At 49.7% G+C, this 14,893-nt stretch overlaps 1 protein-coding gene across 1 annotated transcript in view; it reads left to right on the forward strand.

The window, feature by feature from the left end:
- The window catches only part of LOC135535983 (anoctamin-1-like), a 153,389-nt gene that overhangs the window by 121,455 nt on the left and 17,041 nt on the right, over window positions 1-14,893 (forward strand). Inside the window, exon 25 of the mRNA XM_064962385.1 lies at window positions 6,634-6,812. Within this exon, the coding sequence (XP_064818457.1) occupies window positions 6,634-6,812 (179 nt within the window). The remainder of the gene's footprint in view (window positions 1-6,633; window positions 6,813-14,893) is intronic.

A 14,893-nucleotide genomic window follows, 5' to 3' on the forward strand; every position in this document is an offset into this window, starting at 1 on the left:
GCAGCCACGTGAACATTCTGCAGCCACGTGAACATTCTGCAGCCACGTGAACATTCTGCAGCCACGTGAACATTCTGCAGCCACGTGAACATTCTGCAGCCACGTGAACATTCTGCAGCCACGTGAACATTCTGCAGCCACGTGAACATTCTGCAGCCACGTGAACATTCTGCAGCCACGTGAACATTCTGCAGCCACGTGAACATTCTGCAGCCACGTGAACATTCTGCAGCCACGTGAACATTCTGCAGCCACGTGAACATTCTGCAGCCACGTGAACATTCTGCAGCCACGTGAACATTCTGCAGCCACGTGAACATTCTGCAGCCAGGTGAACATTCTGCAGCCAGGTGAACATTCTGCAGCCAGGTGAGCATTCTGCAGCCAGGTCAGCATTCTGCAGCCAGGTCAACATTCTGCAGCCAGGTCAACATTCTGCAGCCTGGGGAACATTCTGCAGCCAGGTCAACATTCTGCAGCCAGGTCAACATTCTGCAGCCAGGTCAACATTCTGCAGCCAGGTCAGCATTCTGCAGCCATGTCAACATTTTGCAGCCATGTCAACATTTTGCAGCCATGTCAACATTCTGCAGCCAGGTCAACATTCTGCAGCCAGGTCAACATTCTGCAGCCAGGTCAACATTCTGCAGCCAGGTCAGCATTATGCAGCCACGTGAACATTCTGCAGCCAGGTGAACATTCTGCAGCCAGGTGAGCATTCTGCAGCCAGGTCAGCATTCTGCAGCCAGGTCAGCATTCTGCAGCCAGGTCAGCATTCTGCAGCCAGGTCAACATTCTGCAGCCTGGGGAACATTCTGCAGCCAGGTCAACATTCTGCAGCCAGGTCAACATTCTGCAGCCAGGTCAACATTCTGCAGCCAGGTCAACATTCTGCAGCCAGGTCAACATTCTGCAGCCTGGTGAACATTCTGCAGCCTGGTGAACATTCTGCAGCCTGGGGAACATTCTGCAGCCTGGGGAACATTCTGCAGCCTGGTGAACATTCTGCAGCCTGGTGAACATTCTGCAGCCTGGTGAACATTCTGCAGCCTGGTGAACATTCTGCAGCCTGGTGAACATTCTGCAGCCTGGTGAACATTCTGCAGCCTGGTGAACATTCTGCAGCCTGGTGAACATTCTGCAGCCTGGTGAACATTCTGCAGCCTGGTGAACATTCTGCAGCCTGGTGAACATTCTGCAGCCTGGTGAACATTCTGCAGCCTGGTGAACATTCTGCAGCCTGGTGAACATTCTGCAGCCTGGTGAACATTCTGCAGCCTGGTGAACATTCTGCAGCCTGGTGAACATTCTGCAGCCTGGTGAACATTCTGCAGCCTGGTGAACATTCTGCAGCCTGGGGAACATTCTGCAGCCATGTCAACATTTTGCAGCCATGTCAACATTTTGCAGCCATGTCAACATTTTGCAGCCATGTCAACATTCTGCAGCCATGTCAACATTCTGCAGCCATGTCAACATTCTGCAGCCATGTCAACATTCTGCAGCCATGTCAACATTCCTCTTCAAGGAATACCTAGGATAGGATAAAGTAATCCTTCTCACCCCCCCCCCTTAAATGATTTAGATGCACTATTGTAAAGTGGCTGTTCCACTGATGTCAGAAGGTGAATTCACCAATTTGTAAGTCGCTCTGGATAAGAGCGTCTGCTAAATGACTTAAATGTAAATGTAATGTCAACATTCTGCAGCCATGTCAACATTCCGCAGCCATGTCAACATTCTGCAGCCATGTCAACATTCTGCAGCCATGTCAACATTCTGCAGCCATGTCAACATTTTGCAGCCATGTCAACATTCTGCAGCCACGTGAACATTCTGCAGCCACGTGAACATTCTGCAGCCACGTGAACATTCTGCAGCCACGTGAACATTCTGCAGCCACGTGAACATTCTGCAGCCACGTGAACATTCTGCAGCCACGTGAACATTCTGCAGCCACGTGAACATTCTGCAGCCACGTGAACATTCTGCAGCCACGTGAACATTCTGCAGCCACGTGAACATTCTGCAGCCACGTGAACATTCTGCAGCCACGTGAACATTCTGCAGCCACGTGAACATTCTGCAGCCAGGTGAACATTCTGCAGCCAGGTGAACATTCTGCAGCCAGGTGAACATTCTGCAGCCAGGTGAGCATTCTGCAGCCAGGTGAGCATTCTGCAGCCAGGTGAGCATTCTGCAGCCAGGTGAGCATTCTGCAGCCAGGTGAGCATTCTGCAGCCAGGTGAGCATTCTGCAGCCAGGTGAGCATTCTGCAGCCAGGTCAACATTCTGCAGCCAGGTCAGCATTCTGCAGCCAGGTCAACATTCTGCAGCCTGGTGAACATTCTGCAGCCTGGGGAACATTCTGCAGCCTGGTGAACATTCTGCAGCCAGGTCAACATTTTGCAGCCAGGTCAACATTTTGCAGCCAGGTCAACATTTTGCAGCCAGGTCAACATTCTGCAGCCAGGTCAACATTCTGCAGCCAGGTCAACATTCTGCAGCCAGGTCAACATTCTGCAGCCAGGTCAACATTCTGCAGCCAGGTCAACATTCTGCAGCCAGGTCAGCATTATGCAGCCAGGTCAGCATTATGCAGCCAGGTCAACATTCTGCAGCCATGTCAGCATTCTGCCGCCAGGTCAACATTCTGCCGCCAGGTCAACATTCTGCAGCCAGGTCAACATTCTGCAGCCATGTCAGCATTCTGCCGCCAGGTCAGCATTCTGCCGCCAGGTCAACATTCTGCAGCCATGTCAACATTCTGCAGCCAGGTCAACATTCTGCAGCCAGGTCAACATTCTGCAGCCAGGTCAACATTCTGCAGCCAGGTCAGCATTATGCAGCCACGTGAACATTCTGCAGCCAGGTGAACATTCTGCAGCCAGGTGAGCATTCTGCAGCCAGGTCAGCATTCTGCAGCCAGGTCAGCATTCTGCAGCCAGGTCAACATTCTGCAGCCTGGGGAACATTCTGCAGCCAGGTCAACATTCTGCAGCCAGGTCAACATTCTGCAGCCAGGTCAACATTCTGCAGCCAGGTCAACATTCTGCAGCCAGGTCAGCATTCTGCAGCCTGGTGAACATTCTGCAGCCTGGTGAACATTCTGCAGCCTGGGGAACATTCTGCAGCCTGGTCAACATTTTGCAGCCAGGTCAACATTTTGCAGCCAGGTCAACATTCTGCCGCCAGGTCAACATTCTGCCGCCAGGTCAGCATTCTGCCGCCAGGTCAGCATTCTGCCGCCAGGTCAGCATTCTGCCGCCAGGTCAGCATTCTGCCGCCAGGTCAGCATTCTGCAGCCAGGTCAGCATTCTGCAGCCAGGTCAACATTCTGCAGCCAGGTCAACATTCTGCAGCCAGGTCAACATTCTGCAGCCAGGTCAACATTCTGCAGCCAGGTCAACATTCTGCAGCCAGGTCAACATTATGCAGCCAGGTCAGCATTATGCAGCCATGTCAGCATTCTGCCGCCAGGTCAGCATTCTGCAGCCAGGTCAACATTCTGCCGCCAGGTCAACATTCTGCCGCCAGGTCAACATTCTGCAGCCAGGTCAACATTCTGCCGCCAGGTCAACATTCTGCCGCCAGGTCAGCATTCTGCCGCCAGGTCAGCATTCTGCAGCCAGGTCAACATTCTGCAGCCAGGTCAACATTCTGCAGCCAGGTCAACATTCTGCAGCCATGTCAACATTCTGCAGCCAGGTCAACATTCTGCAGCCAGGTCAACATTCTGCAGCCAGGTCAACATTCTGCAGCCAGGTCAGCATTATGCAGCCATGTCAACATTCTGCAGCCAGGTCAACATTCTGCCGCCAGGTCAGCATTCTGCAGCCTGGACAGCATTCTGCAGCCAGGTCAACATTCTGCAGCCAGGTCAGCATTCTGCAGCCTCACAGAAGGTTCACTAGGCTCTTAGAACTTAATATCTCTCTTAAAGCTCGGCTGCTTTTCAGACCCTTTTAGGGTGTTGCTCATCCTAGATCCTGATCCAGCCAGACATCATCCTGTAAATGGATCAACCAGATAATCCCCCAAATATTTAATGCTACTTGAGATAATGTCCTCTGTAATATGTCTCTCTGTTTGACGTGATGAGATAATGTCCTCTATAATATGTCTCTCTGATGTGATGAGATAATGTTCTCTGCAATGTCTCTGTTTGATGTGATGAGATAATGTCCTCTGATGTCTGTTTGATGTGATGAGATAATGTCTGTTTGACGTGATGAGATAATGTCCTCTGTAATATGTCTCTGTTTGATGGAGTGATATTCAGTCAGAATAGTAATGTTGGCTTTATGTTTCATGTGGATTGTTTTGCTGCTGTAAACCTTAAAACAACAGTGTGTGATCTCACGGCTGTAAGCCTTAGCAGTTTAATATAGAGCAGATTTATATGATCATATCAGGGAGAGACCATAAGACACTATCTGCCTTCAGGGACCAGCTTCTCCCTGGGAACCACCTCCACACACATGCAGTTTGGAGGTCATTGAAGTTAGCATCTCGTTAGCTTAGCACAATTGCTGGAAGTCTCCTCTCAAAAGCAGGGAAATGGACCATCTAACTACTCCAAAGCTGTGTGTTTGGTCATTTATAGTCTTATAAAGCTATACATAGTAATCAATATTTTATAAATATATTATATCCACTTCCTCATTCTGTCCCGAGGCTCCCGAGTGGCACAGCGGTCTAAGGAACTGCATCTCAGTGCTTGAGGCGTCACTACAGATCCTGGTTCGATTCCAGGTTGTATCACAAGTGCCCGTGGTTGGGAGTCCCATAGGACAATTAGCCCAGTGTCGTTAGGGTTTGGCCAGGGTAGGTCAGCATACCTAGTTAACTTACCTAGTTAAAGTCGCGTAAAGATGTATAGAGATCACAACGTGTCTGTCTCATTAAGGTATAGAGATCACAACGTGTGTCTGTCTCATTATGGTATAGAGATCACAACGTGTGTCTGTCTCATTATGGTATAGAGATTACAACGTGTCTGTCTCATTATGGTATAGAGATTACAACGTGTGTCTGTCTCATTATGGTATAGAGATTACAACGTGTGTCTGTCTCATTATGGTATAGAGATCACAACGTGTGTCTGTCTCATTATGGTATAGAGATTACAACGTGTGTCTGTCTCATTATGGTATAGAGATCACAACGTGTGTCTGTCTCATTAAGGTATAGAGATCACAACGTGTGTCTGTCTCATTATGGTATAGAGATCACAACGTGTGTCTGTCTCATTATGGTATAGAGATCACAACGTGTCTGTCTCATTATGGTATAGAGATCACAACGTGTCTCTCATTATGGTATAGAGATCACAACGTGTGTCTGTCTCATTATGGTATAGAGATTACAACGTGTCTGTCTCATTATGGTATAGAGATTACAACGTGTGTCTGTCTCATTATGGTATAGAGATCACAACGTGTGTCTGTCTCATTAAGGTATAGAGATCACAACGTGTGTCTGTCTCATTATGGTATAGAGATCACAACGTGTGTCTGTCTCATTATGGTATAGAGATCACAACGTGTGTCTGTCTCATTATGGTATAGAGATCACAACGTGTCTGTCTCATTATGGTATAGAGATCACAACGTGTCTCTCATTATGGTATAGAGATCACAACGTGTGTCTGTCTCATTATGGTATAGAGATCACAACGTGTGTCTGTCTCATTAAGGTATAGAGATCACAACGTGTGTCTGTCTCATTATGGTATAGAGATCACAACGTGTGTCTGTCTCATTATGGTATAGAGATCACAACGTGTCTGTCTCATTATGGTATAGAGATCACAACGTGTCTCTCATTATGGTATAGAGATCACAACGTGTGTCTGTCTCATTATGGTATAGAGATCACAACGTGTGTCTCATTATGGTATAGAGATTACAACGTGTGTCTGTCTCATTATGGTATAGAGATCACAACGTGTCTGTCTCATTATGGTATAGAGATTACAACGTGTGTCTGTCTCATTATGGTATAGAGATCACAACGTGTCTGTCTCATTATGGTATAGAGATTACAACGTGTGTCTGTCTCATTATGGTATAGAGATTACAACGTGTGTCTGTCTCATTATGGTATAGAGATCACAATGTGTGTCTGTCTCATTATGGTATAGAGATTACAACGTGTGTCTGTCTCATTATGGTATAGAGATCACAATGTGTGTCTGTCTCATTATGGTATAGAGATTACAACGTGTGTCTGTCTCATTATGGTATAGAGATTACAACGTGTCTGTCTCATTATGGTATAGAGATCACAATGTGTGTCTGTCTCATTATGGTATAGAGATCACAATGTGTGTCTGTCTCATTATAGTACAGAGATTACAACGTGTCTGTCTCATTATGGTATAGAGATTACAACGTGTCTGTCTCTCATTATGGTATAGAGATCACAACGTGTCTGTCTCTCATTATGGTACAGAGATTATAACGTGTCTGTCTCATTGTGGCATCTGAGTGCCATTGAGACAGATACAGTTTTGCGATCATGCTGAGACATAAAAATGGTATCAATGAGTTAGTCTGATTCTGGGTGAGTAGAAAAAGCTCCTAAATGTCAACCTCAGTCTCCCTTTATTGTGCTCTCTCTCCCTGTCAGGCGTTTGTGATCTCGTTTACCTCAGACTTCATTCCCAGGCTGGTGTACCAGTACATGTACAGTCAGACGGGCACCATGCACGGCTTCATAGACCACACCCTCTCTCACTTCAACGTGTCCAACTTCAGACCCGGCAACGCCCCCACCTCCTCATACCTCCCTGAGACCACCGTCTGCAGGTTAGTGCCACATACACACACTGTTGTCTCTCCTTTCATTGAAGCCTCTGTGCAGGAGCGCTGGTAGTCAGAGGATTGACCCCGATTAGTGTCACCTCGTTAGCACGATGGGCGCACCGGTTGGTGTCACCTCGTTAGTACGATGGGCGCACCGGTTGGTGTCACCTCGTTAGTACGATGGGCGCACCGGTTGGTGTCACCTCGTTAGTACGATGGGCGCACCGGTTGGTGTCACCTCGTTAGTACGATGGGCGCACCGGTTGGTGTCACCTCGTTAGTCTATGTGTTTTACCTGTGATGTTTAACGAGTGGCTGGCCCAGGTGATGTTTAACGAGTGGCTGGTCCAGTGATCCAGTTGTCTTGATAGATGTGGAGGGTCAACTCCTTTAGTTGTCTTGATAGATGTGGAGGGTCAACTCCTTTAGTTGTCTTGATAGATGTGGAGGGTCATCTCCTTTAGTTGTCTTGATAGATGTGGAGGGTCAACACCTTTAGTTGTCTTGATAGATGTGGAGGGTCAACTCCTTTAGTTGTTTTGAGAGATTTTGTTTTTTTTCCTCTCTAAGTTTGGTGTGGGTTTTTCTTTTGTTGGCCTCGAAGTGGGCATCTCATGGTGGGTATCTTGTAGGTCCCAGTTGTTGTTGCTAGTGGACAGCCCCTTGAGTGTCTTTCAGAACCCCTCCTAAAACCCCACCTGATTCGTTTTGGTTGTTGTCATTGTTAGTCTGTGAGGAACTCTGTTACATAACTGTAGAGGCAGAACCCTACAGCCCTGTTGGTGTTAAAATCCCTCTAACCCAACACAGAGGGTGTTACTGTCTGTGACTGGGACCCTCCAGGTCTGTTGGGTATTCTGTTACGTAGCAGTACTGTAGAGACGGTCTGTTTAAAACACACGCCACTTTAAGACTATAGGAATGTCCCTCCAGTGTTAAAGCATGACTAATGAGCCATTCCCAGAAAACACTATATTTGTGTCATGAATGAAACGTTTTATTCAAGAAAGAGAGACTATTCAGTAAGGACAGATCATTGTCTTCCTGGAGGGTGGGCCGGGTGGGGACAGGGGTGGATGGAGGGAGAGATGCCATCTTCCTGGGGGGTGGGCCGGGAGGGGACAGGGGTGGATGGAGGGAGAGATGACATCTTCCTGGGGGTGGGCCGGGAGGGGACAGGGGTGGATGGAGGGAGAGATGACATCTTCCTGGGGGTGGGCCGGGAGGGGACAGGGGTGGATGGAGGGAGAGATGCCATCTTCCTGGGGGTGGGCCGGGTGGAGACATGGGTAGATGGAGGGAGAGATGCCATCTTCCTGGGGGTGGGCCGGGTGGGGACAGGGGTGGATGGAGGGAGAGATGCCATCTTCCTGGGGGTGGGCCGGGAGGGGACAGGGGTGGATGGAGGGAGAGATGCCATCTTCCTGGAGGGTGGGCCAGGTGGGGACAGGGGTGGATGGAGGGAGAGATGCCATCTTCCTGGGGGGTGGGCCGGGAGGGGACAGGGGTGGATGGAGGGAGAGATGCCGTCTTCCTGGAGGGTGGGCCAGGTGGGGACAGGGGTGGATGGAGGGAGAGATGCCATCTTCCTGGGGGGTGGGCCAGGAGGGGACAGGGGTGGATGGAGGGAGAGATGCCATCTTCCTGGAGGGTGGGCCGGGAGGGGACAGGGGTGGATGGAGGGAGAGATGCCATCTTCCTGGAGGGTGGGCCGGGTGGAGACATGGGTAGATGGAGGGAGTGATGCCGTCTTCCTGGGGGGTGGGCCAGGAGGGGACAGGGGTGGATGGAGGGAGAGATGCCATCTTCCTGGGGGGTGGGCCAGGAGGGGACAGGGGTGGATGGAGGGAGAGATGCCATCTTCCTGGAGGGTGGGCCGGGTGGAGACAGGGGTGGATGGAGGGAGAGATGCCATCTTCCTGGGGGTGGGCCGGGAGGGGACAGGGGTGGATGGAGGGAGAGATGCCATCTTCCTGGGGGTGGGCCGGGTGGGGACAGGGGTGGATGGAGGGAGAGATGCCATCTTCCTGGGGGTGGGCCGGGAGGGGACAGGGGTGGATGGAGGGAGAGATGCCATCTTCCTGGGGGTGGGCCGGGTGGGGACAGGGGTGGATGGAGGGAGAGATGCCATCTTCCTGGGGGTGGGCCGGGAGGGGACAGGGGTGGATGGAGGGAGAGATGCCATCTTCCTGGGGGTGGGCCGGGTGGGGACAGGGGTGGATGGAGGGAGAGATGCCATCTTCCTGGGGGTGGGCCGGGTGGGGACAGGGGTGGATGGAGGGAGAGATGCCATCTTCCTGGGGGGTGGGCCGGGAGGGGACAGGGGTGGATGGAGGGAGAGATGCCATCTTCCTGGAGGGTGGGCCAGGAGGGGACAGGGGTGGATGGAGGGAGAGATGCCGTCTTCCTGGAGGGTGGGCCAGGAGGGGACAGGGGTGGATGGAGGGAGAGATGCCGTCTTCCTGGAGGGTGGGCCAGGAGGGGACAGGGGTGGATGGAGGGAGAGATGCCGTCTTCCTGGGGGTGGGCCGGGAGGGGACAGGGGTAGATGGAGGGAGAGATGCCGTCTTCCTGGAGGGTGGGCCAGGAGGGGACAGGGGTGGATGGAGGGAGAGATGCCATCTTCCTGGAGGGTGGGGACAGGGGTGGATGGAGGGAGAGATGCCATCTTCCTGGGGGTGGGCCGGGAGGGGACAGGGGTGGATGGAGGGAGAGATGCCATCTTCCTGGAGGGTGGGCCGGGTGGAGACAGGGGTGGATGGAGGGAGAGATGCCATCTTCCTGGAGGGTGGGCCAGGAGGGGACAGGGGTGGATGGAGGGAGAGATGCCATCTTCCTGGGGGTGGGCCGGGAGGGGACAGGGGTGGATGGAGGGAGTGATGCCATCTTCCTGGGGGGTGGGCCGGGAGGGGACAGGGGTGGATGGAGGGAGAGATGCCATCTTCCTGGGGGTGGGCCAGGTGGGGACAGGGGTGGATGGAGGGAGAGATGCCATCTTCCTGGGGGTGGGCCGGGTGGAGACAGGGGTGGATGGAGGGAGAGATGCCATCTTCCTGGAGGGTGGGCCGGGAGGGGACAGGGGTGGATGGAGGGAGAGATGCCGTCTTCCTGGGGGGTGGGCCGGGAGGGGACAGGGGTGGATGGAGGGAGAGATGCCGTCTTCCTGGAGGGTGGGCCGGGAGGGGACAGGGGTGGATGGAGGGAGAGATGCCATCTTCCTGGGGGGTGGGCCGGGTGGGGACAGGGGTGGATGGAGGGAGAGATGCCATCTTCCTGGAGGGGTGAACTGAGTGGACAAAACATTAAGAACACCTTCCTCATATTGAGTTGCTCCTCCCCTTTAGCCCTCAGAACAGCCTCAATTCGTCGGGGCGTAGACTCCACAAGGTGTTGAAAGCTCTCCACAGGGATACTGGCCCATGTTGACTCCAAGGCTTCCCACTGTTGTGTCAAGTTGACTGGATGTCCTTTGGGTGGTGGACCATTCTTGATACACACAGGAAACTGTTGAGCGTGAAAAACCCAGCAGTGTTGCAGTTCTGGACACAAACCGGTTCGCCTGGAACCTACTACCATACCCTGTTCAAAGGCACTTAATTCTCATGTCTTGTCCGTTCACCCTCTGCCATTGAGCAGACACTTCTATACAAAGCGACTTTAAGTAGTGCAGACCTATCTTTTGGTCTGGGTGGCCCCAGCAGGAGTCAAACCCTCAGCCCTGGAGCATCATGCTCTACCAACTGAGCCACACAGGGCCACATACTGTGGTTCTGCTTAAACATACTGAGCTGGGGAACTAGAGAAGCTGGGGGCTTTATCAGGGGGGGAATGATATCAGGCGTGGACCACGTTTTCTGGCAAAGGGGCTCACTCGGAAATTGGCTGCGTGTGTGTGCATGTGTGTGTGTGAGGGAGGGAGGGGTGGGAATGGGCTGACCCTTGTTTTTTTGCAGATTTGAGCCCTGTTCCCCAGAGATACTAGTGGAAATCAGTCCAACTTCCTCTGGTACTGTCACGCACTCATCTAGAGGAAATACAGCGATCTCCAACAGTATTGAGACAGGGATCCATGTTGGTTGGTTTGGCTCTGTACTCCAGCACTATAGATTGGAAATGATACAGTGACTATGAGGTTAAAGTGCAGACTGTCATATTAATTTGAGGGTATTGCATCCACATAAGGGGAGCCGTTTTATAAATGACAGACAAAGCATTAGGACAAATTCACTTGTGTATTAAAGTAGTCAAACGTTTAGTATTCAGTCCCATATTCCTAGCACGCAATGATTACATCAAGCTTGTGACGTTACAAACTTGTTGGATGCATTTGCTGTTTGCTTTTGTTGTATTCGGGGCGGCAGGGTAGCCTAGTGGTTAGAACGTGGTTAGATATGTTTCTAAGCACTTCTACATTAATGTGGATGTTACCATGGCTACGGATAATCCTGAATGAATCGTGAATAATTACGAGTGAGAAAGACACAAAGATCATACCTCCAAGACATGCTAACCACGCACCATTACAATAACAGGGGAGGTTAGCATGTTATATCATACCCCCAAGACATGCTAACCTCTCACCATTACAATAACAGGGGAGGTTAGCATATCATACCTCCAAGACATGCTAACCTCTCACCATTACAATAATAGGGGAGGTTAGCATATCATACCTCCAAGACATGCTAACCACGCACCATTACAATAACAGGGGAGGTTAGCATGTTATATCATACCCCCAAGACATGCTATCCTCTCACCATTACAATAACAGGGGAGGTTAGCATGTTAGATCATACCCCCAAGACATGCTAACCTCGCACCATTACAATAACAGGGGAGGTTAGCATGTTAGATCATACCCCCAAGACATGCTATCCTCTCACCATTACAATAACAGGGAAGGTTAGCATTTTATATCATACCTCCAAGACATGCTAACCTCGTACCATTACAATAACAGGGAGGTTAGCATATCATACCTCCAAGACATGCTAACCTCTCACCATTGCAGTAACAGGGGAGGTTAGCATATCATACCTCCAAGACATGCTAACCTCTCACCATTACAATAACAGGGGAGGTTAGCAAAATAATCTGAAACACAACCAAAACAAACATCGAATGCATCCAACAAGTTTGTCGAATCATAAGTTTCATGTAACCAAATTGTAGTTGTCATGTGCTGAATACAACAGGCGTAATAGACCTCACAGTGAAATGCTGAATACAACAGGCGTAATAGACCTCACAGTGAAATGCTGAATACAACAGGTGTAGTAGACCTCACAGTGAAATGCTGAGTACAACAGGTGTAGTAGACCTCACAGTGAAATGCTGAATACAACAGGCGTAGTAGACCTCACAGTGAAATGCTGAATACAACAGGCGTAATAGACCTCACAGTGAAATGCTGAATACAACAGGTGTAGTAGACCTCACAGTGAAATGCTGAATACAACAGGTGTAGTTGACCTCACAGTGAAATGCTGAATACAACAGGTGTAGTAGACCTCACAGTGAAATGCTGAATACAACAGGTGTAGTAGACCTCACAGTGAAATGCTGAATACAACAGGTGTAGTAGACCTCACAGTGAAATGCTGAATACAGCAGGTGTAGTAGACCTCACAGTGAAATGCTGAATACAACAGGCGTAATAGACCTCACAGTGAAATGCTGAATACAACAGGTGTAGTAGACCTCACAGTGAAATGCTGAATACAACAGGCGTAATAGACCTCACAGTGAAATGCTGAATACAACAGGTGTAGTAGACCTCACAGTGAAATGCTGAATACAACAGGTGTAGTAGACCTTACAGTGAAATGCTGAATACAACAGGTGTAGTAGACCTCACAGTGAAATGCTGAATACAACAGGTGTAGTAGACCTCACAGTGAAATGCTGAATACAACAGGTGTAGTAGACCTCACAGTGAAATGCTGAATACAACAGGTGTAGTAGACCTCCCAGTGAAATGCTGAATACAACAGGTGTAGTAGACCTCACAGTGAAATGCTGAATACAACAGGTGTAGTAGACCTCACAGTGAAATGCTGAATACAACAGGTGTAGTAGACCTCACAGTGAAATGCTTACTGACAAGCCCTTAACCAACAATGTTTTAAGAAGTTTTAAGAAAAAGAAGTGTTAAGTAAAAAATAATAAACGTAACGGATAATTAAACCGCAGCAGTAAAATAACAAGCGAGGCAAAATACAGGGGGTACCGGTACAGAGTCAATATGGAGGCTATATACAGGGTGTACCGGTACAGAGTCAATGTGGAGGCTATATACAGGGTATTACGGTACAGAGTCAATGTGGAGGCTATATACAGGGGGTACCGGTACAGAGGCAATGTGGAGGCTATAAACAGGGGGTACCGGTACAGAGGCAATGTGGAGGCTATATACAGGGTGTTACGGTACAGAGTCAATGTGAAGGCTATAAACAGGGGATATCGGTGTAGAGTCAATGGGGGCACCAGTTAGTCGAGGTAATTGAGGTAGTATGTACATGTAGGTAGAGTTAAAGTGACTATGCACAGATAATTAACAGAGTAGCAGCAGCACTAATGAGTGGTCTGTGTAGCCCTTGGATTAGCTGTTCATGAGTCTTATGGCTTGGGGGTAGAAGCTATTAACAAGCCTTTTGGACCTAGACTGGGCGCTGGAGTCTTTGACAATTTTTAGGTCCTTCCTCTGGCAGGTATAGATGTACTGGGCTGTACGCACTACCCTCTTTTGTGCCCTGTGGTCGAAGGCCAGGCAGTTGCCATATCAGGCAGTGATGCAACCAGTCAGGATGCTCTCGATGGTGCAGCTGTAGAACCTTTAGAGGATCTGAGGACCCATGCCAAATCTTTTCAGTCTCCTGACTGGGAATAGGTTTTGTCGTGCCCTCTTCACGACTGTGCTTGGACCATGTTAGTTTGTTGGTGATGTGGACACCAAGGACCATGTTAGTTTGTTGGTGATGTGGACACCAAGGACCATGTTAGTTTGTTGGTGATGTGGACACCAAGGACCATGTTAGTTTGTTGGTGATGTGGACACCAAGGACCATGTTAGTTTGTTGGTGATGTGGACACCAAGGAACCTGAAGCTCTCAACCTGCTCCACTACAGCCCCGGCGATGAGAATGGGGGCGTGCTCGGTCCTCCTTTTCCTGTAGTCCTGTAGAGATCGTAAAACGGCAGCCATCTCTTCCGGTGCCGAAACTCATTGCTTATGGAACGAAATACTAAACTTTTGAGTATTACAAATTTAAGTGAATTTGTCCGAAGATTTTTGGTCCTCTAAATTGGGGGTGGGGGGCTTATGTACAAAAAGTGGAGTAATTTCTAAACGATTCACCCAATATGGATGAAAATACCCTCAAATTAGAGCTTGATATCTACACTTTAACCTCGTAGTAATTGTATCATTTAAAATCCAAAGTGCTGGAGTACAGAGCCAAAATAACAACAAATAAATCACTGTCCCAATACTTTTGGAGAGCTCTGTATTATTGAATGAGTGTGTGTCTGTTCTATTTTTGACATGGTCAGTATTGTGATAACCAAACATGGAGGCAGCCAGAGGATCATTGAGGTGATGTCTTGTTCAGGGAATCAGATCTCTGTGTGTGTGTGAGGGGGACTCCCAGGGAGAGGCTCCCAGGGAGAGGCAGGGGCCTGAGGGCAGATAGAGTGTAGGGTGGCTGGGTGAACCGGAGCCAGTCTCACACATTCCTGCTCCATGCCTGTATATGGCCATACACCAGGACCAGTCTGTCTCTATGATGTTTTCCTAATTCAATACAGCCAATCAAACGTTCAGAGGAAATTCAACTTGGCTTTGATATCCATTCTGACAAAAATAGTTTCTCTGTTTTCATCCGTCTGTCTGACCTGCCGTAGTATCTCTAGTGACTCTAGTTGTTTCATAGTAGAAACAGTTTCTAATAGAAACATTAAACTGGCTGTTATTGTGCTTTATGGTCCTCCAGCCACGGTCCTCCAGCCACGGTCCTCTAGCCACGGTCCGCTAGCCACGGTCCTCTAGCCACGGTCCTCTAGCCACGGTCCTCTAGCCACGG

Source organism: Oncorhynchus masou, unplaced genomic scaffold (assembly GCF_036934945.1).
Source record: "Oncorhynchus masou masou isolate Uvic2021 unplaced genomic scaffold, UVic_Omas_1.1 unplaced_scaffold_540, whole genome shotgun sequence".
In the NCBI taxonomy this organism is placed as follows: Eukaryota; Metazoa; Chordata; class Actinopteri; order Salmoniformes; family Salmonidae; genus Oncorhynchus; species Oncorhynchus masou.